Genomic DNA, 26593 nt, shown 5'->3' with positions numbered 1-26593 from the left:
TTGTCCATTTGACCTTCAGAACTACTTTAAGTATATTCACAGGTTACAACAGTAAACATGATAATATCTAATTCTCGCCTTACCAGCACAATGGCTAAAAAGTTAATGCGAGGACTCAATTACTAACACTTTGCCTATCATGCATTACTGGATATGCTGGTGTCTTTTCACCATAACTATGCCGATGCACTTGGAAATGCAGTCAATCTGCCTACAGGTCATGCATGTATGTAGCTCTTGCGATTTTTCTTCATTTGATTGCTACTCACGAGCATACAAATGTGTAAACTGACTGAAAAATAATCGCATTACAGGTGATGTGAAACAATACAAAAGCTTGTTTCGGGTGGGTAGCCATGTTGGTCGGCAGTAAAAAGAGCAAGATTTGAGTCCAATAGCACCTTAAACACCAACAAGATTTCCAGGGTATGAGCTTTCAAGAGTTAAAGGAAGGGATGAAGGAAGTTTTGACTCAAAACGTATACCCTGGAAATCTTGTTGGTCTTCAAGGTGGTACTGGACTTGAAACCTGCTTTTCAATATGAAAGCTCCATCTGTGGTGCTAAATTTTTGATGGGCCTTTCAGATGCAGTGTAGCAAGTGATAAACATGCCCTTGGGATCGGACTCTAAATTAACCATGCTGGTTATCTATTTAATTTGTTAACACTGGCTGGAATGAAGCTCTGTGAAAACAAACTGAAGGCCATCAGAACCATTAATCTAAGCAAAATGCAGGGCTTTCTGTTTTAATAAAAGCTCCCTGCTCTCTGTGATAGTGGCAAACTCTTGCCTTCCAGTTTTGGGAAAGATAGCACTCCAGTTGGCCCCAGCATGCAAATTGTCCACTGCACTGCTTTTAAAGCTGTTCAATGCTTTGCCAACCACCAGTGATGCAAAATTAACAGGATCAGCTTAATTGACTTTGCTTATCAGACCTGAGCTTTCTGGCCAGTGAGTTATTCCTGCTAATTTCAGTGGGGTGATATGGCAAACCCATATGCCACTACAGAGGCCAAAATTGAAGCAATTACCCTAGGTGAAAAGGTTCCCCAAAAGTTATTCTGGATAAGGCACACAGAAAACTACAGTGCTGATCAAAGAATAAAGATGGTTATCTTCCAATATAGGAATTAGTTTTCTGTTTCTCTAGAAACCAGAAATAATATTGAGAAATGGTGACTGAGCATGGTTCTGCTTGCACATCCATTTATTATTCCCCATCCCTTGTGCCATGCCTCCAATTCCCCCATCATGCTGCTTCACAGTCCCCCAGGAGCAACATTTCAGAGGGGATTTTGGGTAGCAGAGGGGGGAAATAATGTTTTCATACAAGGAAGTTTTAGATGAGAGCCAGGCCAATACTATGATAGGAACTGGGTTGCCAACTCTGAGTTCAGAATTATCCCTGGAGATTTTAGTGGAGCCTGGGATAGTAGGGTTTAGGGAGAGAAGTGACCTTGGTAAGGTATAATGTCATGCAGTCAACCTTCCAAAGCAGCCATTTTCTCCAGAAGTGGAATAAATGTTTTAATTAATATGTTATTGGCGAGATCTCCAGCCCCCACCTGGAGGTTGGCAACCCTAGATAGGAATCTCAGCTCAGCATATTTCCTCACTCAAAGGACGCCCCTCTTGAAACTATTCTACCAAATGTCACTTCATGCTCCCTTCCAAAACAATGTAAATCCAGTCTTGAAAAGATCCTCTTGTCTCGAGGCTGCTTCAGTTTTCTTGTTATCTATATAGTGGCTGTAAAGGATTTTTTAGGGTAAAAAAAGATGTTAACAGGGCAAGTGTCAATTCATTCTCACATTCCTTTTACCATGCACCAGAGCTAGCCTCTGTCTGTAACCCACATGCACCTTAAGTCTTCTGTATAATGTATTAATTTCTTTCCTTCTTATGTTAAAGAATGAAAAATTAAGCCCTTCACACAATTCAGACAAGAAGAACCATAGAATCTTAGAATCGTAAGAGTTGGAAGGGACCACCACGGTCATTTATTCCAACCCCCTGCACAATGCAGGAAATTCACAACTACCTCCCCCACACACCCCCAGTGACCCCTACTGCATGCCCAGAAGATGGCCTAGATGAAGAAGATCAAGATCAAAATGAAAAAGAAGACGTAGAAGAAGTTGGTTTTTATATGCCGACTTTCTCTACCACTTAAGAGAGTCTCAAACCAGCTTACAATCACCTTCCCTTGCCCTCCCCACAACGGACACCCTGTGAGATAGGTGGGGCTGAGAGAGCTCTAAGAGAGCTGTAACTAGCCCAAGGTTACCCAGCTGGCTTCATGTGGAGGAGAGGGGAAACCAAACTGGTTCACCAGATTAGCGTCCACCGCTCATGTGGAGGAGTGGGTAATCAAACCTGTTTCTCCAGATCAGAGTCCACCGCTCCAAACCACCGCTCTTAACCACGACACCACGCTGGCTTTTCAACAATCCACAGTGAAATAATACTGAAAGCATATTTACACTCTCAACTTTTATACAAAAAAAGGTTATATACACATGCAATTCAATTAGTATGAGAACTAATTATCAAGTCTCACTTCCCCCATTTATGTCTATAAATATTTAAATACCCCTCCAAGATTTTTATACAACAAAACATCATGGCACCCCTGAAGAATTCTGCGAATACTCTGGTTAAACTGCTGAGAATTATCTGTTAAAAAATTGAGCTCCCTTTCTCACACTACCACAATTCCTGGGAAGAGGAATTACTTAAGAGTTTGAACTACAGTTTAGAGGTGCCCTTAGAGGTACCAATAGCCCTTGTCTCTTAATATTCCTGTTGAATTCTTCTTAGGCCTAAGCAACAACCATCAGCTATGTAAAAAAAATAATATTATGGAATACACTTCGAATTATTTACCCTGCTGGCTGCCTCTTTCATTTCCTGGCCTGTAACGAGTGATATACTGACAAGCAAATAAATCAGATTAGCCTTTAATTTCCTTCTTGTGGGCCCACATATGACAAGTGCTCAGGACAGAGATGAACAACAGAACTGAGTTTGTTCGTTGTCATAATCATATAAAAGGAAACATTTTGTTCACTTCAACAAAGATTAAAGGGGCAGAAGCCTGTTTCAGTGCAGAAGAGTTTGCATTGAGGAAATGTGCTAAGAATAGACAAATGGGCAGAATAAATACTGTAATTTGGTTTTTGATCAGCCAGCTGTGGCAACACGAGGTGCCCTCTTTCTCTGCCTTTTGCCCCAACAAAGAATGAAGAACCATTACTGATAGGCAGCTACAACTATGCCAGGTTTGTATGGAAGATAACACACAATGGCTCCTGGCTCATACAAACTCTGGCTTTCTGTGAATGCAAATGTCTTTAATTATTGAGTTGTGCATGAGGGGAAGAGGGTGGGAAAGGGGACAGACGGTGCACAAGCCCACACAGGGTTGTTATAAGGATAAAATGGATGAGAGGAGAATGATGTAAGTCACTTGGGCCGTAGTGGGGAGAAAGGCATGATATAAATAAAGCAAAAAAAACCCATAAATAAACAAACAAATAAACAAATCGACCACGCCAAGGATGTTCAATCATGATCAACTATGAGATGAAATAGGAGATGTCAGCCCATAGGGCCATGATTTTTGAGTTTACTCAGGTAAAGCAGCAGCTCAGAGGGAAAGAGATAAAAAGAGAAAGGAACACAGATGGATCTGTGGTTAAACAAAGCTAAGGGGGAAAGGGTGAGAAAGAGGGATTATTTATGGTTTAGTACAGGGGTGTCAAATATAAGGCCCGAGGGCCGGATCCGGCCACTTTTGAGTTCTTATCCAGCCCGTGAACCAGCCGAGGCAGCCACCCCTCCCCACTCTCAATCTGGGCGGGAGAGGTATGGCCCAGCCTGACCAAGTGACATTTATGTCATATCCAGCCCTTGTAACAATTGAGTTCAACACCCTTGGTTTAGTACATTTCCATTTTTTCACTATTGCAGTTTGATTTTGTTTTCATTTGAATGATGGGAAAACACATGACCCCCCCCCCATTCCACAACTGAAGTGATACTTTGAAGAAACAAGCCTGGATCCTCTGCAGCAGAGTAATTGCTATGTTTTTATTCTACTAATAAACCAATGAGGGAAATGTGTTTGTGGGTGTACATATGAGTGTGTGTGTGAGAGGGTACAATACATACCTGGCCATCTGAATCAAAAGCCAAGCAGGCAACTCCATGGGTATGTGCATCTTTCAGAATAGAAACAGTCTGCACATTGTAGGAATCCCAGATGCAAATGTAAGGGTCCTTCCCGACCTGTCCTGTGGCAACCAGGGTTTTATCCGAGTGCAAAGCGAGGCTGGAAAACAGTTTAAAAGTGAAGTTTTGTCATTTAATTCGGTAGCACGTGAATTTATTAGAAATGAACACATATTTTGATTTACAGATTTTCAGCAAGGCTCTTCATTTTCTTTCTTTTCTGTTCTGTTAATTTCATTAACCTATGGATTCACATTAATTTAAAATAAAATTGGAAATAGACTGTTCTTTATGGCTTTATTTTATTAGTACTTAAAACAACCCAGTAAGGTAGGTTATCTATTCCCACACTACAGCTAAGAAACTGAGGCTGACTTGCCAGCGGGAAGTTAGGTCACGGCCCAGAATGATGCAGCTGCGCCATCTACTGAGAGGCTTCTCGGCCGGAAAAAAAATGTTTTAAAAGCATTTTTTTAAAAAAATGCAAAACTTGCGCATTGAGTTTCAATGGGCTATGGCAGTTATTTTGCTGGCGTAGCTCCGTCGCAGTGACAAAGGGGTGTTCCCAGGCCAAAAGGGGTTTGGAAGCTGCCTAAAGGCAGCTCTGCCCCGGGGAACGCCCAGGAAGTGTCCCCTCTGACACTGGAGTGGGCATTCGCTTCTGGGAACATGACAGCGCCGGTGCTCAAGGCCCACACTGTTCCGTCCCTCCCTGGGGGTAGGCGTAAGTGCCCCTTTTTGGCATAGGTGCCACTTTGCATGGCACAAAGTGGTACGGTCGCCGACATAGGGGCCACATCGGCTCCTGTGCAGCTCTGGCTTCCCCATTCAGGATTGTACAGTTAGTCCATTATTAAGCTGGTATCAATGCTGAATTTCTCAACCAAGTATACTGTTGACATCTGCTATACTATAACAAACACAGTTTAATTTTAAAAATATTATGAAAATAAGTGCATTCCAGTACATGCTGAAGCCAACATAAAAACCATACAGAATAAGGATAAACAATTATACAACAAATACCTCAAAAAGGTTCAAGTCCAAAATGAGTTAAAGAAAAACAATCAAATTATGTAAATCAAGGCTGAACTGAAATCAGTTTAAAGTGAGCAATGTTTTACCATTTTTTTTTCTTTTCATTTCTTTCTTATCTGTACATATTCAGCAAATCTGGATAACAGTACAATTTTTCAAATATGATACGTCCTTTTTTAGTAAGAAACCCCCCAGAGTACTACCATTTCAAAGCTATTAATATGCACTAAAAGATTTTGAATTAAATTATGATGACACTATAGAATGTATATAGATGCTGAAACCAACAATTATTATGCTTTGCTATGCAGAGTTACTCATCTAAGCCCATTGAGATCTGTCATCTTAGCGTGAATTCATTTTAGAACTGATTGGAGCAGACTTTCTTTTCTGGCAGAACTCTGGCACCTTAACAAGTTGTAGCGCAGGAAAAAAAATAAACAGCAAATTTTTTTGCCAACATGGAAGTGCACTGACAAGGCAAAGTTTCACATCTTGAACTTCTGCCTGTTGTGCATCAGTTAAATACAAGAAAAAGGTAGAATGCTTACAAGTGGGGCACTGTAGGCAGAAGAGGACTTCCGCGTATAGAAGGGGGGCAATTTTTGCTGATTCCCTCCACCTACTGCAGCACCAATACCCCTGGAATGTTGCTCCTGGGGAATAGGGTACAACCAGGAACAACCAGAGTAGTGAATCAAAGGTCTGCAGCCAGGAGGAATCGCCACCCCCACCCCGTTTCATCTGTGGAAATGCTCTGCTGGATCTGACCCAGTAAATGGAACACTTTATTTTTACTATTTGCCTGTTGGGGGGTGTGCGGTTGTGTGTGTGCAGAGGCTGCAAAAAAAGAATGTGGGCCCCACTGTGATTGAAAAGCCCACTTTCCCCAAGAAGGACATAACAATAATTCTGTTGTTATATTTATCATTTATGGTAAGTTTTAAGCACATATAAATTGCAGAAGTACAATGGATAATCCCCAGTTAGTAGGGTCACCAGCAAAGACACTGAGTGCCCAAGGTTACTACCAGCATGGATGTTGCGTGGTAGGTATGGTCTGCAGGGGCTAGATAGCACATCACATTTGAACATGGGGACTGAAAGACAGCAAATTCTTAGTCATTGTTATGAAAACCCTGAATCCCACCAGGAGTATTTCTGTGTCCTGCTGGTGTACCACCAGTTAAGAATCACTGCCTTGGACATCAGGAAGAGTCTTAATGTTCTTCTTACTTCTGCATACAGCTACAGCAGCTACATGTGTGAAACGTAGCTTTCGAAAAGTCAGCAGTGCACCGGACTGCAATGTACTAAAAGTCCCAAGACTAACAAGTTTGCAAAAAATATCACTAAAATATTGCTTTGATCCACAAACTGCTTGATGAATAACCTACAAGGCAAGGTCTTGGCTCAAGTTCTGTCGTCTTTTGCTAATGAAGCTTAGTTATTGGGGACAGTGTCTTTTTTTAATCTTCCAGACAACGATGCTCATGATTTCTGTATCCAAGGAAATATCTGGCTCACTCATTCTTCGTTTAGAATAATTAAATATGTCAGTCATGTGTTCCAGCAGAGTCTGACTGAATACTCTACTAGAGTTATTAGTGGATCCATCTGGAGGGGGAGGGGGGTCTGTGCCAGATGGCCCAACTCTTACCACCTCCACAATTTCTGTTGCAGTACTCTGTCCCCAGGCCAGAATCTCTCATCTTTCTAAAACTCTACTTATAGAAATGTGGGAATATATACAGTTTTGTGTTGCTACTGGTATTTTTCCAATATATTTTCAAGTGCAGCAGCAAAGACAGGAAGTGATTCAACCTTCATAGGCAATGAATTAAAACAAAATATATTGTGCTACTAGGTATACTATCAACTGTAGTGCTGTAAAGGTAACCTGTGTTGTATTCTCCTATCATTCTACAGAATGTGAAAAATGAGACTGCTTAGGAGGGTATTGTATAAAGTAAATAATGTAGTTTGGTACACCATATCTCCTTTCCAAAAGTCCAGAGGGTAGAACATTAAATTGGGCCAAAGTAAACATTTTCCTATGTTTGTGACTACTAGCGTGGTGTAGTGGTTAAGATCAGTGGCTAGTAGTGGTGGACTCTAATCTGAAGAACCGGGTTTGATTCCCCACTCCTCCCCATGAGCAGAAGACTCTAATCTGGTGAACCGGGTTTGTTTCCCCACTCCTCCACATGAAGCCAGCTGGGTGACCTTGGGCTAGTCAGTTCTCTCTGAACTTTCTCAGCCCCACCTACCTCACAAGGTGTCTGTTGTGGGGAGGGGAAGGAAAGGTGATTGTAAACCGGTCTGATTCTTCCTTAAGCGGCAGAGAAAGTTGGCACATAAAAACCAGCCCTTCTCCTTCTACTAGTTTAGCTCTATGCGTTTACTGATTCAGTGGGTTTAGAAGGGTGTAACTCTATTTAGGATTGCACTGTACATTTCCAAGATTGCCCCAATACATGTTTGATCATATTCAGCAGCATGCACAATCACTACATGTGATCATACTGGAATTAGTTATACACATATTGAAAGATCAGGGATGATGCATGCCAGAGATACTATACTTTTATACTTATACTTCTGAAAATTTTGCAGGAAATATTGTTAAAAGACTAACGGTATAAATTCATGTTTACTGATGCAGTCCTTTCATGTTTCAGTCGTTCAGTGAAGACTACTATTTATCTTCATCAGGATCATATATACCTGAAACATATATAAATGTTTAGAATAGGGTTGCCAGCTCCAGGTTGGGAAATATCTGGAGAGTTTGGGGGTGGAGTCTGAGGAGGGTGGGGTTTGGAGAGGGGAGGGACTTCAATGCCATAGAGTCCAGTTGCCAAAGCGGCCATTTGCTCCAGGAGAACTGATTTCTATCACCTGGAGATCAGCTGTAATAACAGGAGATCTCCAGTCACCACCTGCAGGTTGGCAACCCGAGTTTAGAAACAGATATATATGTTTCTAAAGTTTTGTTAAAATGGAAAGGCTACCGATTATATCCTGTGAAATATACCATATGGCAGGCTAGTTTAGCAGTCGGGGAGGAAAGTATTCACATGCTGAAAGCACCCCTTTTGAACAGAACTGCTAGGGTGCTATTTATTTTCCCCTTTCTTTATGTTCCTAACAAAGAACTCCAGGTGGAAACATATATCACCCTTAGCAGAAACTCTATTTCATCCAGTAACTACACAGAATGGTAACAACCACCTCCTAGGAGGAGCATAGATCTCTCCAATGTGCTTTTTTCAATTGTACAAATGACAGTAGAGACCTAGCACAAGTAATATCTTATTTAACATGTCATTTTGAGATTTGCTATGATCCACTTAAATGGCTCCTCAACCGCCAAACAGGGAATGCCTACCAAATGAACTATTCAATCAGTCTGTCAAAATTATGACCATCATCGTCTTCTATTGTACAGCTCTGTGTTGTCAACTAATGGACAGTCTACCTGTTCAACAAAATGTACACGTATTGATCCAGTACCGATCAAAGGCAAGGCCTTTCTTTATATAATGGCTTCATTAGTGTGGTAAGATTCTAAAACTGCATGTAAATTAATCTACTCATTGCCTTTCTAGCTAACAACAAGCATCATGCAATGAAAGAAAGAATAAAGTCTCAGTTCACATCTAATAACAAACCATGGTTTGCCAGTCATAACCAAGTTTCCTATTCTTCTGCTCTCCTCGTTTCCACTTCCTGTCTTCTCATGCCCTTCCTCTCTCTCAGAGAACCATAACTTGAAGAAGAAGAAGAGTTGGTTTTTATACCCTGCTTTTTTCTACCTTTAAGGGGTCTCAAAGAGGCTTACAATTGCCTTCCCTTCCCCTCCCCACAACAGACATCTTGTGAGGTAGGTGGGGCTGAGAGAGTTCTGAGAGAAATATGGCTGGCCCCAGATCACCCAGCAGGCTTCATGTGGAGGAGTGGGGAAACAAACCCAGTTCACCAATTAATGGTCTGCTACTCTTAACCACTATGCCATGCTAGCTTGCCAGAACATCCAAACTAGGCAAACTATGTTTTGTTTGTTCACTCAACCAGAATTATACACCATGACAAAACCAGTCATGATTTGCATTCAAATTATGGCTTGGATCCACCAAATGATTTTCCTCATGTGCTACAGTCCTTTGTGCAAGCAGGAAAAAAAAAACCTCACACTAACCCTGTGCTCTAGTTAAATACAGCATATCCCAAACTGGTTTTCTGCTCACACAAGACATTAGACTGGATCCAGAGCAAAATTCCAGCTTGTGCCAAAGCTCCTGAGCAACCAGTAATACAACAAGAAGAAAAACTACTATGGCAGCCACTTGCACTAAGTCAAACTTATTGTAAAATCAAATACTTAAAAACATTGGAACTGATAAATCTGGTTGGGATAAGAGACTCCTGCAAAAAGAGGTAGAGTGAAGGACATACAGAGATCAGGAACTACCCATCACAACGGAGCACATCACACAGAGGCAGGCAACAGCCTCACAAGTATTCTCTACTATACAGTCTACAGACAATACAATCCAGCCGATACTTTTGGCAGATGGTGCAGTTCTCTTCCCCACAAGGAGGTAGCCAAGCTGGAAAAGATGTTCACCAGCTTTTCTAAAAGATTATATAACATCTGGTGGTCAAAAAGATGGAAAGGTTTAGCAGTTGAATGTTAGTAGGGCAGAATAATCACTGACAAGAAGTTGAAGCCTCATATAGTCTACCTGACCTTTTGCAGGGTATTACGGCATTCATTACAAAATTATACTGCTATAGGTTTATATGATGTGCTTCACTGTGCATTCTGTTATGCAGAAACTGGATGTGGCATTGACTGTTTAATCACTACTACCACTAGAGGGCACTGTGCAAAGGGATTAGGTCAGTAGTACTTTTAGAGTATGAGGAACCCTTTTTAACACCACATGATAGTAGTTTCCTATTAGTATTTGTTGCTTGAGAAAATACATAATGACGAAAAGCTACTATGAATTCAGTAATGCTTTTAAAATGAGTATGTATATTATTAATCACAACAGCATCTACATATATTTGAAAAATAGTAATACGTCTATGGGTGAGACATATTATTTATTAGGACTACAGAACAGAATTTCAGAAGAAAATCAGTTCGTGTTTTATAGATTACAACAAAGCTTTTGACTGAGTGGGTCATGAAAAGGTATGGATGTCTTTTCTTGTTTCTTTGTTTTTTAAAAAAGCAGCCAGTACGCATATGTAAGGTTGCACTGATTTCCACCAATTCCCCCTTCAGGACTTGAGAGAGCACTGAAAAAAGGTGCCGGTACTCAGTACCAGTGAGTACTGTCATGAAAAAAGCCCTGATTAAAGTGCAATATAAAATGTTCCTTGTAGAGAGAATTCTCAGTTGTGCTGGATCCAGGCATGATCAAGGGATGCCTGGCTGCTCTCCCACCCATAGCCTCAGCAAGGGCACTCAGGTTGTAGGGGCGGGGGCATCTCCAGAATTCACTGTTAGACCCTTGGGCACATGTGCTGAGCTGCAGGCCTTGCCCACAACTGATAATGTAGCCATTACTGATTTGGGTAGCAAAATAAATGAGAAGTGCAATGGCACCTCAACAAGTAACAAAACTTATTCCAGCATAAGTTTTCTTGAGTCAGAGCTCACTTCAGATACATGATCTATCTAGGGGTGACCCCTCCTGTCCCACCCTTATTGGGCTGCCCTGGAGTGGTTGAGAGGGATATGCCATGTCCTGGTGAAGCCTCTGACCCCTGACATCTGCCTGATGCAGCTCTGGGCCTTCCGGGGCTGGCAGAGACCTGGAAGTGGCCAGGGAAGCCAACTCATGGGCCCACATGGAAGCCACTGGCAGAACAGCAGCTTCTTAGAGGGCTGCAGCCCATTCAAGGCGTGGGTATTTCCAGATGGGAGGGGGTGGGCTCAAGCATCTCACCAGACACGGTTCTCCTCATGAGCAAGCAACAGCCCTCACAGGGCTGTTGTGCACTTGGGTGCCTCCAGCTGAGGAAGGCCCCGCGCCACCTATATGGATTGGGGCTCGGAGCAGGTTGACCCCATCGGGGAGGCATGTCTGCCCTGTAGCAAGATAGCTGGCGGATGAAGCCTAGCAAGCAACCACCACCACCCCGGTCCAAAATCAACCTATTTACCTGGCCTTTTTCTTTGCTTTGAACCAGTTTTAAAATAATGACGATCACTTGGGATCTCTGTGAGTAAGTGAGTGACATCAATACCCTTTTCAACAGCAATATCAATTACAAATTTTAGAAGGAAACAGATTTTGGATACCATCGGTTGTTTATTTTGTTTCCTGATATCGTACCAGAGAGATAATTTTTGTAGCTTGTAAGAAGACTGCAGAAAAAGCCTTCAGAGCATCTGGTTCCTGACATTTGAAAGGGAAGCATGGCATTCAGCTTTTCCAAAGAGACATTATGGCTCTTGGAACAAGTGCACTTCATACTCTTAAACAGTGTTGTGCAGCCAATCCTGTGCTTGTTGGCTCAGAAATAAGTCTCATTGTGTCCAATGGCGCTTACTCTAAAATAGACATGCATAGGATTGCAGTCTGAATCTAAGGGCTAGTTCTCACTGAGGGACGGGGCTGAGTTGACAATGTCCCTTCATACAGAACATTATAAGATGTGAAGCAGCCCTGATTAACAACTTCTGGATTTCACTGATCTGATGATGAATCAGAAGTGAATAATTCATTCAAGCATTTCAGCTGGAGAAAGAACCATGCCTTTCCCCCCAGGAAACTGAAGGTGGTTTGAAAGAGGGACCACACCTTCTTCCTTCGGTCAGCAAAGCTCCACACTGCAGCCCATCAACTTGTGAGGATATTACCCTTGAGTTACCCAACATGCTCCCCTGAATCACCATTCTCAGGGTCAGAAATGCCTGTTGTGGGAAGGCAAATGAGGGGAAGATCTGCAACGGTAAGCATGTTCTGCTGATGGATCTCTGGATCCAACCCATTGCCCCTCCCAAACTGATACCACCTCTCTTAAGTATTGTCTCCAGCTTGTTTGCCATGATTGTGGTTTCCACATCTCCAGTTATATTATAAATGAACCTTCCATGATTTCACTAGTTTTTTTAAAAAAGCAGAGCTACTGTTTTTCCATTGCATCCAACCTATTTATTCAACAAATCATGGTTGGATCCAGACTAAACTGGAAATTTCTACCAATTATCCCTTCCTGCTGCAGACCCTTCACGTAATTCCTCAGAGTCCCCTATTCCCAGGAAAAACATTTCATGGAGATCAGTGAGCTATATTGGAAGGAGGAAGGCAGCAAAGTTCCCTTCTGCCATTGGAAAATTTAGTCTGGCTCCAACCCCATATCTCCTTTCAATAAAGCTGCAAAGGGATTGGTTATTATAGTTATAGTTGAGTACAAATACCACTTTCTCCTCTAATATAAGACACAATGTCACACTGATGACTGTCATGTTACATTGCTTCTACTCCTAACAGAGTATTAGATCTGATGAGACTCTATGCAAACACATTATCCATTATTACAACTACCTGGAGAGCTTCAGACACAGAAAATCCTCTAAACCAGAACTTCATCTCTCTGCAAGTGACAAGTCAGCCTAAAAAGCAACAGAACTACTTAAACCTAAACTGAGGTAGACTCTGTGTGTGCTTCTGAGATCCCATATGTGTGATGCAGACGACAAAGAAAAACATGCAACCAACTAGGGTTGCCAGGTCCCTCTTCGCCATCGGCGGGAGGTTTTTGGGGTAGAGCCTGAGGAGGGTGGGGTTTGGGAAGGGGAGGGACTTCAATGCAACAGTCCAATCAGCAAAATGGCCATTTTCTCCAGGTGAACTGATCTCTATTGGCTGGAGATCAGTTGTAATAGCAAGAGGTCTTCGGCTAACACCTGGAGGTTGGCAACCCTACAACCAACAGTGAACAAGAATGAGCTATAAAACTAGACAGTAATGCATTAAAAAAGCTCATACAAATAATGTAACAGAGGTAAGCTTCCAAAGAATCTCTACTTTAATTTTTAAAATAGGTGTTTATAGCTGTTATGACTGAAAAGATATTCTTGACAGTGTATGGGCAATGCCTGGTGAAATCTCAGGCTGCACACTGTTATACATAGCTCCCTCCACCCTTCTAAGCTGGCTGTGCAGAATGCCGGATGGCTGACCGTGAAACCACCTCTTTCCCCCTCCCTAATTCTTCCTAACTGGCTGTGAAGAATGCTGAATGTCTGGCCTTTTTGACAGCTGCAAAGCTGCTTCTGCCCCTCCTTTTGTATTAAGAAGCCAAACACTGGCAGAGCCTGCTACTGAAAATTCATTTGGCTCGATAAACCCTCCCCAGATAGCTGCAAAAGCACTTGCTTTATACAAGAATAAAAAGGTGGGTTCAGGGTTCCCAATGTGAAATTTTATTATCGAGCTATTAAACTTCAGTTAATGACAGCAGTTGAAGCCATCCTCAGATGAAGGTTGAAAGGTTTTATGTGGTTTTCAAGAGAGGATTATGTAGTGTGATATTGTGTTTAGTTTCAGTGTGCTTATTGTTTGAGAGAGCCAGTGTGGTATAGTTAGGGTTGCCAGCTCTGGGTTGGGAAATACCTGGAGATTTTTGGGGTGGAGCCTGAGGAGGGTGGGGTTTGGGGAGGGACTTCAATGCCATAGGGTCCAATTGCCAAAGCGGCCATTTTTTCCAGGTGAACTGATCTCTATTGACTGGAGATCAGTTGTAATAGCGGGAGATCTCCAGCTAGCACCTGGAGGTTGACAACCCTAGGTATAGTGGTTAGAGTGTCAGACTAGGATCAGCAAGACCCGAGTTGAAATCTGTAGTCCGCTGGCATGCAGATTTCCCATATGCCACAGCACTGATCCCGTCCATACAATGGAGAAACGAAAACATTGTGATTGGTCTTATTAATGCAAATCCTTGTATAGTGTGTTTAGTCCACTTGAACTCTAGGGGGAGCTGTAGTATATTCTCACTACTCTTTAGAGCCTACTGAATACTGCTCTTGTTTTTCCTTTTGCTTGTTGTGCTTCTTCTTTGTCTGTTATGTTCTTGTATCCTGAGGGTCCCTCTGCTGTGGATTCTACAGTACAATTCATTAATACTTTTTTGCAAATCTTGTTGCAGTAAATTTTATTGAAAGCAACTCTGCATGTGGGGGACTGGATTATTTCCCCAGCGTTGTGATCACTATAAACTCTGCAACCCATGCAACCTCTGAAATGCGGACACGTTTTTCAGCGACAAGCAGCGGATCCCGCTGGGGGGGGGTGTCCGGGTTTGCGGACCCGCGGGGGGGGAGGAGCGGGGGAAAGGGGGCTGGTGCCCACTTACCAGCAGCCGCGGCTGATCCAGGCAGCGGTGCTGGTCCGGAGGCGGCACGGGGGCCAGGGGGAGGGCCCCAGCCAGCCCCCGCAGAGGGAGGGGGCGGCATGGGCCCTCCGTGCGGCGGCCGGGAGGGACAATGGTGGCCGCCGGCTCCCATCTGCCCCTGCGGCCGGCCGCCCCCTCACAATGTTCAGGCGGGCTCTGCCGGGGGTCACGGGGCCCACCCCGGCCCAATAGGACCCCACTCTAGCCAGCGGGCCGGGAAGGGGATAAAAGGCGGCCCCTCCCCTGGCCGCGGCCATTCTTTCCTCCACGCCGCTTGTCCCGCCCACCCTCCCTTTGTGCATGTGGTTTTTGCTGTATCTGTCACAACTAAAGGTTGGCGGTTTGGGCATGGGGCCGGATCCAGTTTGGGGGAAAGATGGCCTGCGTGCCCCGCTTCCCATTCTGGGGACTCTAATAAGGGGTTTTGGGGGAGGCCAGGAATGGTTAAGCCTGGCTTGGGGGGCTGCGGTTTGGCCTCCTCTCAAGTGGCAGTGGACCACACAGTTGGCTGCCCCCCACGTGGGTCCCAGCATACTTCCATCTCAGGCTGCGCCCAGCAGGCGGGTTGGGCGCAGGGTGTGATCAGCTGGCAGGCAGGTCAGCTGATCCCTGGATCCCGCCCTCCATGCTTGCCAATGCCTAACGCTGTAATCAAAAAAGTTGTGGACTGTTTTCTCCAGCTATCGAGTACTAGTCATTCTTGGTAAGATCACGCCTTTCCGTCACCGGGGGGGCAGTCCCTGGGATGGCCGGGATCCCCCCTTCCCCCCGTTCCGTTCCCCCCCCCATAAAGCTGGGGCCGCAACCACATTTCTGCTATAATGCATGAAAAGTCTTTGCAGCTTAGGTACAGCTAGGACTTGATCATCCTAGAGAAGAAACATGTTCACTTGTGTACATTATCCTGTGAAAGCCACATTAGTTTCTAACTTGCTCCTTGTACATGTTTGAAAGTTTTGACACGTTTGAAAGCTTTTATAAGCATTTCCCCCATGCTTCCAGTTCAAACTAAAGCCAGCAGAAATTCTCACAGTATGTAACTAAAAATATGACATTCTTGCCTTGCAGAAATCAGAAACTCAAGAACATAGGACCAAAGCAAGCCCACACAGTCCGATAGATCCAAGGATTCCCAACTGTCAAATATGACATATTCTTTTTAAAAATAATGATTTAGAGCAACAACTGTTCCACTCTGGTAAAACCTGCCTCCAGTTACAAATGTATCTTGGACAAAGAATAAATGAATCCATCTTGAGCTTTATGCTTGGGACTGAATCCTGACATAGTTATGTCCCATAGATCTGGCTCGTGCCAGCTTCAGGCAAATAAGAACATTATTTCCTCTGATTTGTCTATAAGCTATTCAAACCAAAATGTAGCTCACAGCCACTAGAAAGCTCCATATGACAAAGAACTCGAGTTATTTATGCCTGTGGGGAAATAACGGGAAAAAAGAGTGAAGTTGGGCATGCAAAATTAATCAAAATTAATGATATATTTTGGGCGCAATTTGAGGGCTTAGTTCATTGAGATAGTTACATAGCCGGTGAAAGATCCAGTTTCTGCAGCAGCCCAAATGAAAGTAAAAGCAATGGCAGGGATGAGGAAATTACATGAGTTGACGTATTAAAAAAGCACATCCATTAATTTTGGGATGTCATTGATTATGGAACAAGCAGCTAGAAGACACAAAGAGAAAGAAGGAGTTGTCACCTTGTGTTAAGCTAAGTCTTGTTGGTGCACAGGTGGAAACCCCTGGGGGTTGCAAAGCTCTTCTTCAGCCAGAAGTGGTTTTCTGACAGCATTAAATATTTCACCAGTTAAATACCGTTCTATCTTTCTTCTTGTTTCCTAGAACCATAGCAAGCTGAACACATGAAGCTGCATTTAGTGATCAGATCGTGGTCTATCAAGGGCAATATTGTCCACTCATACTGGCAGCGGCTCTCCATAGTCTCAAGCAGAGGTCTTTCAGATCATCTTTCACTACCTGATGTTTTTAACTGGAGATGCCAGGGATTGAATCTGGTACCTTGTGCATGCCACGCAGCTACTCTGCCACTGAACTTCATCTCTTAACAAAGCTCCAGGTCACTGTGGCTCACATATTTCAGTTCTTCAGACAGACCTTGGAATAGCAAGGTCAGTCATAATATTCTAAATCACTAAAGGCCAAACCTAAAAGAAGATGGGAAATGTGAATGAATCCCCTGCGAGTTTTTATTGACATGCATCCAGATTGGAGCTGATGCATAGGCAGAAAAGGGGTTAACTCTCTCCTCATGCCATGTTGCTAGGGGGGTGTATATCAATATGCCAATTTTTTTTTTAACCAGAAAACCTTTTCAGTATGGGGGGGGGGTAAGGGGGCTTACTGGCAAAAAATTGTGACAATAAATGGGAGCCAAAAAGGCAGACCTGAATAATGCTGAATTTATTTGGCATTATTCGGGCTGCTTTGGCCCCGACACCATTTCCCCTTCCATCCCCCCTCTTCCCTTACTTACCTGTTGGATGATGACATCCATGCCGCCCGCCTTCTCCAGGTTTCAGAGAAGGTGGGTGGCATGGATTGGAATGCCCCTGCCTTCCTGTCCACATTGCTTGCCAGGTCAGGCCTCATCCAGCAAGTAGTGTGGAGAGGAAGGGGGGGCATTCCTATCCCCACTGCCTGCGGGCTCCATGGAGTCAGAGCCGACAGGCAGTGGGGATAGGAATGCCGCTGCCCTCCTGTCTACGATAGTTGCCAGGTTGTGCCTCCACGTAAAGGCCTGATCCAGCAACTAGTGTGGAGAGGAAGGTAGGAGTGTCCTGTCCCCACTGCCTCTGGGCTCCATGGAATTGGAGGCCACAGGCAGCAGATATAGGGATGCCGCTGCCTTCTTGTCCACAGTACTTGCCGGGTCAGGCCTCCAAGTAGAGGCCCGATCCAGCAAGTAGCATGGACAGGAAGGGAGGGACATTTCTATCCCCACTGCTTATGTGCTCCATGGAATTGGAGCCTGCAGGCAGTGGGCACAGTACTTGCCGGGTCAGGCCTCCAAGTAGAGGCCCGATCCAGCAAGTAGCATGGACAGGAAGGGAGGGACATTTCTATCCCCACTGCTTATGTGCTCCATGGAATTGGAGCCTGCAGGCAGTGGGCACAGGAATACCCTCGCGTTCCGATTGCAGCAGGGACGCTAAACTAAAAGCTGGGATTGCTTGCAGTGGGTTTTTCGGATTTTTCAAAAAAATCCGGATTTAATAAACTTGAACCCAAAAATACTGAAAAAAATGGTGCACACCCCTACATATTGCCAACCTCGAACTTCTCTTAATGTTGAAATTTCCTCCCAGCTAAATTTCTGGCAATTCCAAGAGTGGTGTGATGTCACTTCTGGGTTTCCCCAGAAGTGACTTCAAACTGTTGTGCCACCAGTACCCGCCATGTCCTCCTCCCTGATTCCCACCAGGTACCATCCATTGTCATGAACACATGAAGCTGCCTTATACAGGTCTGCCTTATACCCTTGGTCCATCAAAGTCAGTGTTGTTTAGTCAGACCAGCAGCCGCTCTCCAGGGTCTCAGGCTGAGGTCTTTCACATCACCTACTTGCCTAATCCCTTTAACTGGAGATGCCAGGGATTGAACCTGGGACCTTCTGCATGCCAGGCAGATGCTCTACCACTGAGCCACGGCCCCTCCCCTTAACCATAGCTACAACCTGAGGAAAGAGCAAGTTGGCCATAGTGGAGGTAGTGGTTTTACTCACCTTCCCTCATAGCCAGTTGATCTTCCTCTGGGCGCCTTGACAATCCCATTCTCTCCCCTGACTTACTGTGTTTCATGCAGAGGAAAGAGCATGAATGCAAGGGGGGAAACCCTTCCCATTACTCTTGATACATAACAGCTGACTAAGGTTTACTAGTGATGAGGAGAAACAACCCTACATGTTCAGAGGTACCCTGCTACTTTTAAAAGGTTATAGTTACATACTTAATATATCAAATTATTGTACATGTGTGATTGGTGAGGTGGCACACAGGGTCAAGTGACTCTTTTGACTGCTAGTAATTGTTCATGTGGCTCTCTATGAGCTGCAGAGTATCACTGTGTTAGTTGTTCTGTGCCACCATCCCCCTAAATCAAGGACCAACATGACAAAACTGCTATAGAAGTAGCAGAAATATAAAAGGCCCATCAACATCCTGAACCACTTTTAGCTAACAGCACCTTGTGGGGTATGCAGATTGTTTCCTCAAGCGCCTGCATTCCCGCTAATGACCTGTCCTTTCTGGTAGTGGCTCTTCTTCAAGTAGCCATAGTTATTCCAGCAAAAACATCAATAAAGTTAATTCAGCTGCTCAATCTTCATGAAAGTTCTTGACAGAATAGGCCCACAGGGCTGCTACATGAACATACAGAAAGTGGAATTGGCAGCAACTGTGTAAAGGTTACACAGGGGACAGAGCAAAGCAGGCCAGAAAATAAAGGCCAAGGGAGTATAGTAAGATATTTCAAATTAATGAGCCTCCCAGGAGGAGGGGACCAAGGAAAAATGCCACAGTATATCATTTGGGGAATAGGTTTTCCAACATTAATTACAACTGGCCATGAATGTGAATAGATATAAATTAGTTATTTATATAACTAAATATATAGTTGTGAAAAATACAAATGTGTAATTCAGCTAAAATTTGTAATGAAAATATTTGGTGCCATTAGATTCAATAGGATCCATGAGTTTTAGCTGGGTAAAAACCATGGTACATTTACTATCCAATAATCAATCAAACAAATAAATAAAAGAGTTGCTGCTGGGGTAGCAGTGAATTCACTCCAATACTGAAAGATCTTTATTGGTTGCTAGTTTGTTCCTAGGCACAATTTAAGGTGCTGCTTTTATATCTGTACCCTAAATGGTCTAGAACCAGAGCATCCAAAGAATTACAGCAACATAAGAACTTACCTGAGAATTAAGATATCTCTGTAAAACCCAGCTCTGAGTGCTATTGCTTTCAGAGCTGAGGTGGTTGGCTACTGGAGACACAGCCCTTCTGTGATGGTTCCCCAGATTTAAAAGTCCTTCTCTATGGAGACTTGCTGGGCACCATTATTATCATTATTTAGGCACTAGTGCCAAGGCTCTCTTGTTCATGCAAGCTTTTAACATCAGCTCTTATGGATTTTATGGCTGCATATTGTTTTATATAATTTATTATTCTGTTTTTATTCTATTTTGCAGATAAATTATCAATATGATAAATTATCAGTATGATAAATATATATCATGATGGGTTGCCATGTTAGTCTTTCTGTAGCAATAAAAAGAGCAAGCGTCTGGTAGCACCTTAAAGACTAACAACAATTTCTGGCAGGTACAAGCTTTCATGAGTCACAGCTCACTTCTTCAGACAGGCATGGAGCTGGGGGAAGGAGCACATGGGGCTGGGGGGAGGGAGAGAGGGGGTGTCACGACGCACCCTGGAACCAGGGGCTGGTGGTTACAGGGGCGGTCGCCGTGACGGCTCCACGTGCTCACCCACCCCCTGGCCTCACATGCAGCTGCTGTAGACGTGGCTGGGTGCCAAGGAAGGGCAGGTGACTACATGCTGGGTGGCAGCACACGCACCAGTCAGGCCACGGGCGGGAAGCTGTGCTTGTGCCGGGGCAGTGCTCCTCTTCTCCATGCCCATACCTAGGCCAGTAGGCTCTGCCTTGGCTTTTTCTGTCTTGCTTCCACTGTTACCTAAATGACCCAGATATGCATATACCTTGACCAAAGGAGCGTCCTCCCTGTAAGGGGTCAGATATAGGAAAAAGCTAACATCACTAATACAGAATCATTTTATAGAAGCTTGTGGCATTCATGTAACCATATTCCATGCAGCTATTGCAACAACAATAGAAGCTGAAGTATCCTGTTTTATCAGGACTGTAACAAAAAAAGAAATATAGGTGAATTCATTGTAGGAAAAAGACCTCCATTCTAGAACTAGGCTGAAGCAGTAAGCAAGCAGTAATTAATTAAAAAGCAACAATGATATCAACAGTGAAAGGGGCCCTGGGGAATTGGCAGTGTAAAAGACAACAGGCAATGTGAGCAATAAAGTTACACTTATGCTAAAGGCATCACAAGGTAGATCTTCATGAGCGATTTGAAGTTAAAAGGCAGAATCACATATGTAATCAAGGAGGGATTTCTATGGTGTGGGCATGGTAGATAATCACATTTTAACAAGTTCATGTATCTTATGTACAAGATGATGAGTCAATTTGATGTTACAGTGAGATATGGGAAATTTGAAATAGCAACACAGAATAACCACAGAGACTGTGATTCCTATCTTTAAATTATTTAAATAGTTCAAATACTGGATAGACGACTGACAAGGAATAAATATGAAGAAGAGAAGGTTAGCGGTAGATGGTAGATGACAGCGTTCTCATGGAAGTGCCAAAGCAGTATTTTCTGGGAAATGAGTCAGTGCACTGAAATTACAGAAATGTAGACTAGTGAAAATTCACAGGGAGAGTTACGACAGCCCTTTAGGAGAGACTTGTATAAAATTCATATTTCCAGGTGGATAAAAATTATATCTATGGAAATGGAAACAATGGAAAAGTTACATTCACGTTTGCCTGCACCCTATTTGTACATAAAGGAAGTAAAAAATGGCCATAGATCATTAAAGTTAAGCACTTTCAAGTCCTATTAATTTCAGTGAATGTATGAATCTATCTTACCCAGCAACAGATCACTGGTTCATCTAGCCCAGTAGTCTTACTGGCATCAACTGTCCATCAGCCGTCTTCCCTTGACCTGCTACTTGAGATCCTTTAACCGGAGATGGTAGGGATTGAATCTGGATCCTGTGTGTATAAAGCATATGCTTTCCTACTCATCCATGCATCTGATGCTTACTGAGATGGGGACCTTCACTCTGACAGGAGAGTTAAGAAAATGCTTAACTGTCCCATAGAAATCAATGTGATTTAACCAAGCTTAACTTTGGCTGTATCACACCTCTAATGTTTCATAGATCTCCTGCTTTTGTAGATTTTGGTTCTTCCGCTTTCTTCATTGGAGAACAATACAGTTAACTATGACAGGAGAAAATTATGATACAGCAGGAAGACCCACCTTTGTGCTCTAAGAACATAAGAAAGGCCCTGCTGGATCAGACCAAGGCCCATCAAGTCCAGCAGTCTGTTCACACAGTGGCCAACCAGGTGCCTCTAGGTAGCCACTAACAAGACGAGTGCAGCAGCACCATCCTGCCTATGTTCCACCCCACCCAAAATAATAGGCATGCTCCTCTGATACTAGAGAGAATAGGTATGCAGCATGGCTAGTATCCATTCTAACTAACAGCCATGAATATCCCTCTCCTCCATGAATATGTCCACTCCCCTCTTAAAGCCCTCCAAGCTGGTAGCTCTAGAAAGTTTAGTTGCTGATGTTCCCAGTTGAATATGTGAGCAACATAGCTTCCTCTCTGGACTGTATCAAGCAATCCATTTCTCGGTGGTGGTAGAAGAAGATCCTAGCTTCAGCAAATGTTAGAGCTGCATACGGAATGCTGAACTACTAGTTGTTCCCAAAAGTGCTTATTTGAGCATAACTCAAGCCAAAACAAAACATAAACCCAAACCACAAACTGTTCAGCCTTAAAACCTCATGGCCATGATGAACTACAAATGCATGTGCAGTAATTAAATGCCCTTAGCATGATGTCAATCAAATTTCACTATCGTTTCTACTATGCTTGAAAGCACAGCTGAGGGTGACTTTTGCCCCCTAGGCTGAGTAAGTAATTAACTGCTTTGGGATTCCCTGAGCCTACTGTACTCTTTGTAAAATGAACACATCAGAGAATACAGTCCATATCCAGGCAAGACGAATCAAGTCACCAGGGAAAGCAGTACGAGACAAACAAAAACAAGAAGCAGATGCTGCAGCTTTTGAGTAAGCAGAAACAAGAGAAAATTAAAAGAGCAAGAAAGGGAAAGACAGATGAAGAAAAGGATTCAGACGATGAGGATGACTGTAAAATAGAGAAAATAAAGCAATAAATAAGAACACAGTAGCAAAAATGGGGGAAAGCAGATGCCCAGATGTTTCATATATTCACTTTGAATATATGGACAGGATTGAAAGAGCTGTGCAACCAGGTCCATACATGCAAGAGAAATTTGAGTTCTATTTCTCAAATGGAAAACGTTCTACTATCTCTGGTTTTAAAACTAAACAACTTTCAAAAGCATCTTGTTGTATGGCATCAAAATCTGCAGTTGAACTAAGAAAAACATTTTTAAAAATCTCACTGAGCATGCCCTGGCCCTTAGGCGCACATAAACTACTTTCTGGACCCTGACATTTAAAATTCCAATGCCATGACTGCAGTTGTATGCAGAGTTAAGACTAAGAAGAAAAAGACGAAGAAGACGAAGATGAGTTGGTTTTTACACCCCGATTTTCTCTACCTTTTAAAAGGAGACTGAAACCAGCTTATAATTAATTGCCTTCCATTCCTCTCCCCACAACAGACACCTTGGGAGGTAGAAGAGGCTGAGAAAGTTCTGAGAGAACTGTGACTAGTCCAAGGTCACCCAGCAGGTTTCACGTGGAGGAGTGGGGAATCAAACCCGGTTCTCCAGATTAAAGTCCACTGCTCTTAAACCCTAGGTTGATTTAGTGTGCCTAATTCTGCACACCAGTATTCTGCACTTTGGAGAGTGAATTTGTACATGAGTGAAAGGATTAATGTATTTGAAAAGATATTTTTGTATTTTCCACAGAGATAAAGCTGAAGAGGATTTTACGCCTTGCAAAGATGTCTTATTTCAGAATCTAAATCGTTCTTCTCAATATCATCCTACGAAACATTTGAGGTGTGAAATTTTTAATAGGAAGAGTTATGCAAAGAGTATTCTTTCATTTTTCTGCCCAACCAATTTCAAGTTGCATTTTTTAAAAGTACCATACGGCAGTGAAGGGAGAAGAGATTTCACTGGAGGCACAGAGCTCTGCAGCAAGGTTCCCAGGATAAATTGTCCCAAAATAATGAGAAGAGCATTTGTAGTAGTCCCTTTTTATACCTCCTAATAACCACAAATATAGGTGCTCCTGAGATTTAATCTCATCCAACTGCCTCTCTAATCTCCCTCATGGTATTAATTTGCATAAGCATGTCAAAAGGTGAAATGCATAGTTGCATATGCATAAAATATCATTTTGATTTTTAGAATTAATAACAGTAGCATTATTGAATAATGATTGAATCCTATAAGCTCCAAGCACAAGCCATTCATGGAGGTGGATCCTTCCATGCCCTCTCCTTCCCCAACAGCCCTTTAAGATTCCCAAAGAGCCAATGCTCATGGATAGCAGAGCCTCAGGAACAAAATGTAATGAAACATGGGACAACTTCAGTGAGATGAGGAATCAGGTGAAACCGCTTCCAAACTTCTTCTTCCACTAACAGAGGAAGCTCAACAGAGCAAGCTTCCCATTGGCACAAGAGGGGGGGGGGCAATTTTGACCAATTCACTCTCCTCATTGCAAGACTCCCTACGTTTTCTCCATGTGGCTCCCCCGGTCCCAGCATTGGCCTGCGGATGGGGTGGTTCTTACAAAACAGCTGAGGGAAGGGGAAAGATCTGCCACTGTGTCTTCCCCATGTGGTTTGCAGTCTATAGTTTGTGGTCTATAGTTTTGAAATGCTTACTCTAATCATGTAATAAACTATCAGGATCTCTCCAATGAGAATGGACCACTTCATAGTACAATCAGCCTCTTGATTTTCTAGCTACATATATCAAATGCCTGCCATGATTCTGTATTTTTAAACATGACTTCTCTACTGCACTAGAATATGAGTTTGTCACCCATTTTGACATGATTTTGTCTAGTCTATTTCCATTACTGTTCTCGGCAGGCTGCAAGGTTTCGCACACAAGAGAAGATGCCTTGGTATAACGAGGATATTTGTTTCCTCTTCTAATTAGCTAGCTAATGAGGATGGAAGTGCCTTGGCCTCTTCTTCTGTCCTGACATCATACACTACGCCATATGCATGGTAAGAATCACCAAGCTTGGAATAGAAGGGCAGGAAAGGAGGAAGCCAAGAAGAGATATGTCCATCTTCATTGTAATGTGATATGTCCTTTTTGAAGAGCTGCAGTCCCTTGAGAGACTGCAAAGGTTGGGCACCGCTGCCTAGGAGCAAATTATATTTTGATATTGTAGCCAGCACAAACCATGAAATCACCAATGAGAGAAACTGGTACAATAATTGTCCTATTTAGAACAATTATATGCCATTATTTTAATCTGCTCAATACAGAAATAATGGATTAGATCCAACCAGCTTTTACATTGAAGAAAAAGGACCACCAAAAAGGCTATGCTGGAGGGAATGAGGCCTGCATGAACAAAAGGCATGTACGACGGGGGGCGGTGAGGTAAGGAAGGGAATTAGGTGAAATCCAGTGGAAAAGACAGCAGAATCCAACCCAATGTGATCATTCTACACTGAACTCTCTGGCAACAATCATGAATATTTCTTGGAAAACTAATTTGTTTTTCATTCTGGGAAGAATAAATTAATGAAAAAGGAAGAAAAAGCACTGTTTATTAGTACTGCAGCTCCACTGGCCATTATGGTGGGGAAAAGAATCTAAGCCCATCTGCATTTGAAAGTCCATCAAAACTAAGCAGCAGCAGCAGTAGAAGAAATGAGCTTCAGAGATAACAATGAAAATGTCTGCTTTGTACCTTAATAATCACATAGTTTTGTACAATGACTTAAAATATAGTGTATAATCTAGCTGAAGCAGACCACTTTGAAGTTCCATTAGGTTCAGTGGGAAAGATTTACAATGCAATCCTAAGAACACATTCCTGGGAGTAAGACCCATTGAATAAAATAACACTTACTTCCAAGTAGATCTGCTTCAGCTTGCTCCTTCAAAAATGTGCTTAATTCTCCCACTGAAATTAAAAGTGTGTCAGTCTGGCTAGATGGTGTTTTAGCATTTATATTTGATATTATTGATTATATTGAAAGAATAAGTCCTTTATGCAGAGCTGAATAGAGTCTGCAGATATAGCTATATCACAGAGTTAGATGGCTGGAACTGTCACTCCTTTTCACCAGAAAATTTTTAGGGGCTGAAATTCTGTAAAGGAGTTGGGATTATCAAAGAGTTCTCAGCATCCCATCAAATTGATATAAGTTTGATATAAGACTGAAGAATGATTGGGCCCTATTGGGGTTATGATGTGAAAAGGATCATTTTATAAAACAGAAACCTGTCTACTTTTTGGACAGATGGAAGAGCACAGCAGAAGCTGTTGCCTTGTTGACCGGGACCTCTGACAAGATCTCCATGATTTGAGGAAATGGTTCTAGTACAGACAGAAATCATAACAAGGAGGGTATCAAAATTTATGTCCACAATATTGAATAAGATCCTAACCTGAACATATCCAAATTAGAAGATTAGGAAGCCTTCCTTTACACTTTGATTGCTTACCGGTTGTCACTAGAGGAAGGTCCAGAAGACTGGTGACTCACCTCCTGCAAAGGTCTTATGTTAAAGATTAGTAGGCTTTTGAGTTCATCCCTTGTGTTTGTCCATCTGATGTCTTCAGAGTCATCATGAGCTCCTTCAAACGGGCTCCTTGCCCTCCCTTCATTAATGAAGGACCACAGGAAGACTCTGTTGCTGCTTTGGTTGCTAGGGTTTCCAGCTCCGGGTTGGAAAATACCTGGAGATTTGGGGGCAGAGCCTGAGGTGGGCGGGGTCTGGAGAGGGGAGGGACTTCAATGCTATACAGTCCAATGGCCAATGCCATAGAGTCCAATTTTCTACAGGCGAACTGATCACTACCGGCTGGAGATCA

The 26593-nt window shown here is 43.0% G+C and overlaps 1 protein-coding gene across 4 annotated transcripts in view; it reads right to left on the bottom strand.

The window, feature by feature from the left end:
• Nucleotides 1-26593, bottom strand: part of EML6 (EMAP like 6) — a 157379-nt gene that overhangs the window by 108269 nt on the left and 22517 nt on the right. For all 4 annotated transcript variants that reach the window (XM_056852697.1, XM_056852698.1, XM_056852699.1 and 1 more), the window contains exon 2: nt 4176-4335. In XM_056852697.1, coding sequence (XP_056708675.1) covers nt 4176-4335 — 160 coding nt within the window. The remainder of the gene's footprint in view (nt 1-4175; nt 4336-26593) is intronic.

Source organism: Euleptes europaea, chromosome 7 (assembly GCF_029931775.1).
Source record: "Euleptes europaea isolate rEulEur1 chromosome 7, rEulEur1.hap1, whole genome shotgun sequence".
Classification (NCBI taxonomy): domain Eukaryota; kingdom Metazoa; phylum Chordata; class Lepidosauria; order Squamata; family Sphaerodactylidae; genus Euleptes; species Euleptes europaea.
The sequence above is the reverse complement of the archived record's forward strand: the minus strand, read 5'-3'. Positions and strand labels throughout refer to the sequence as shown.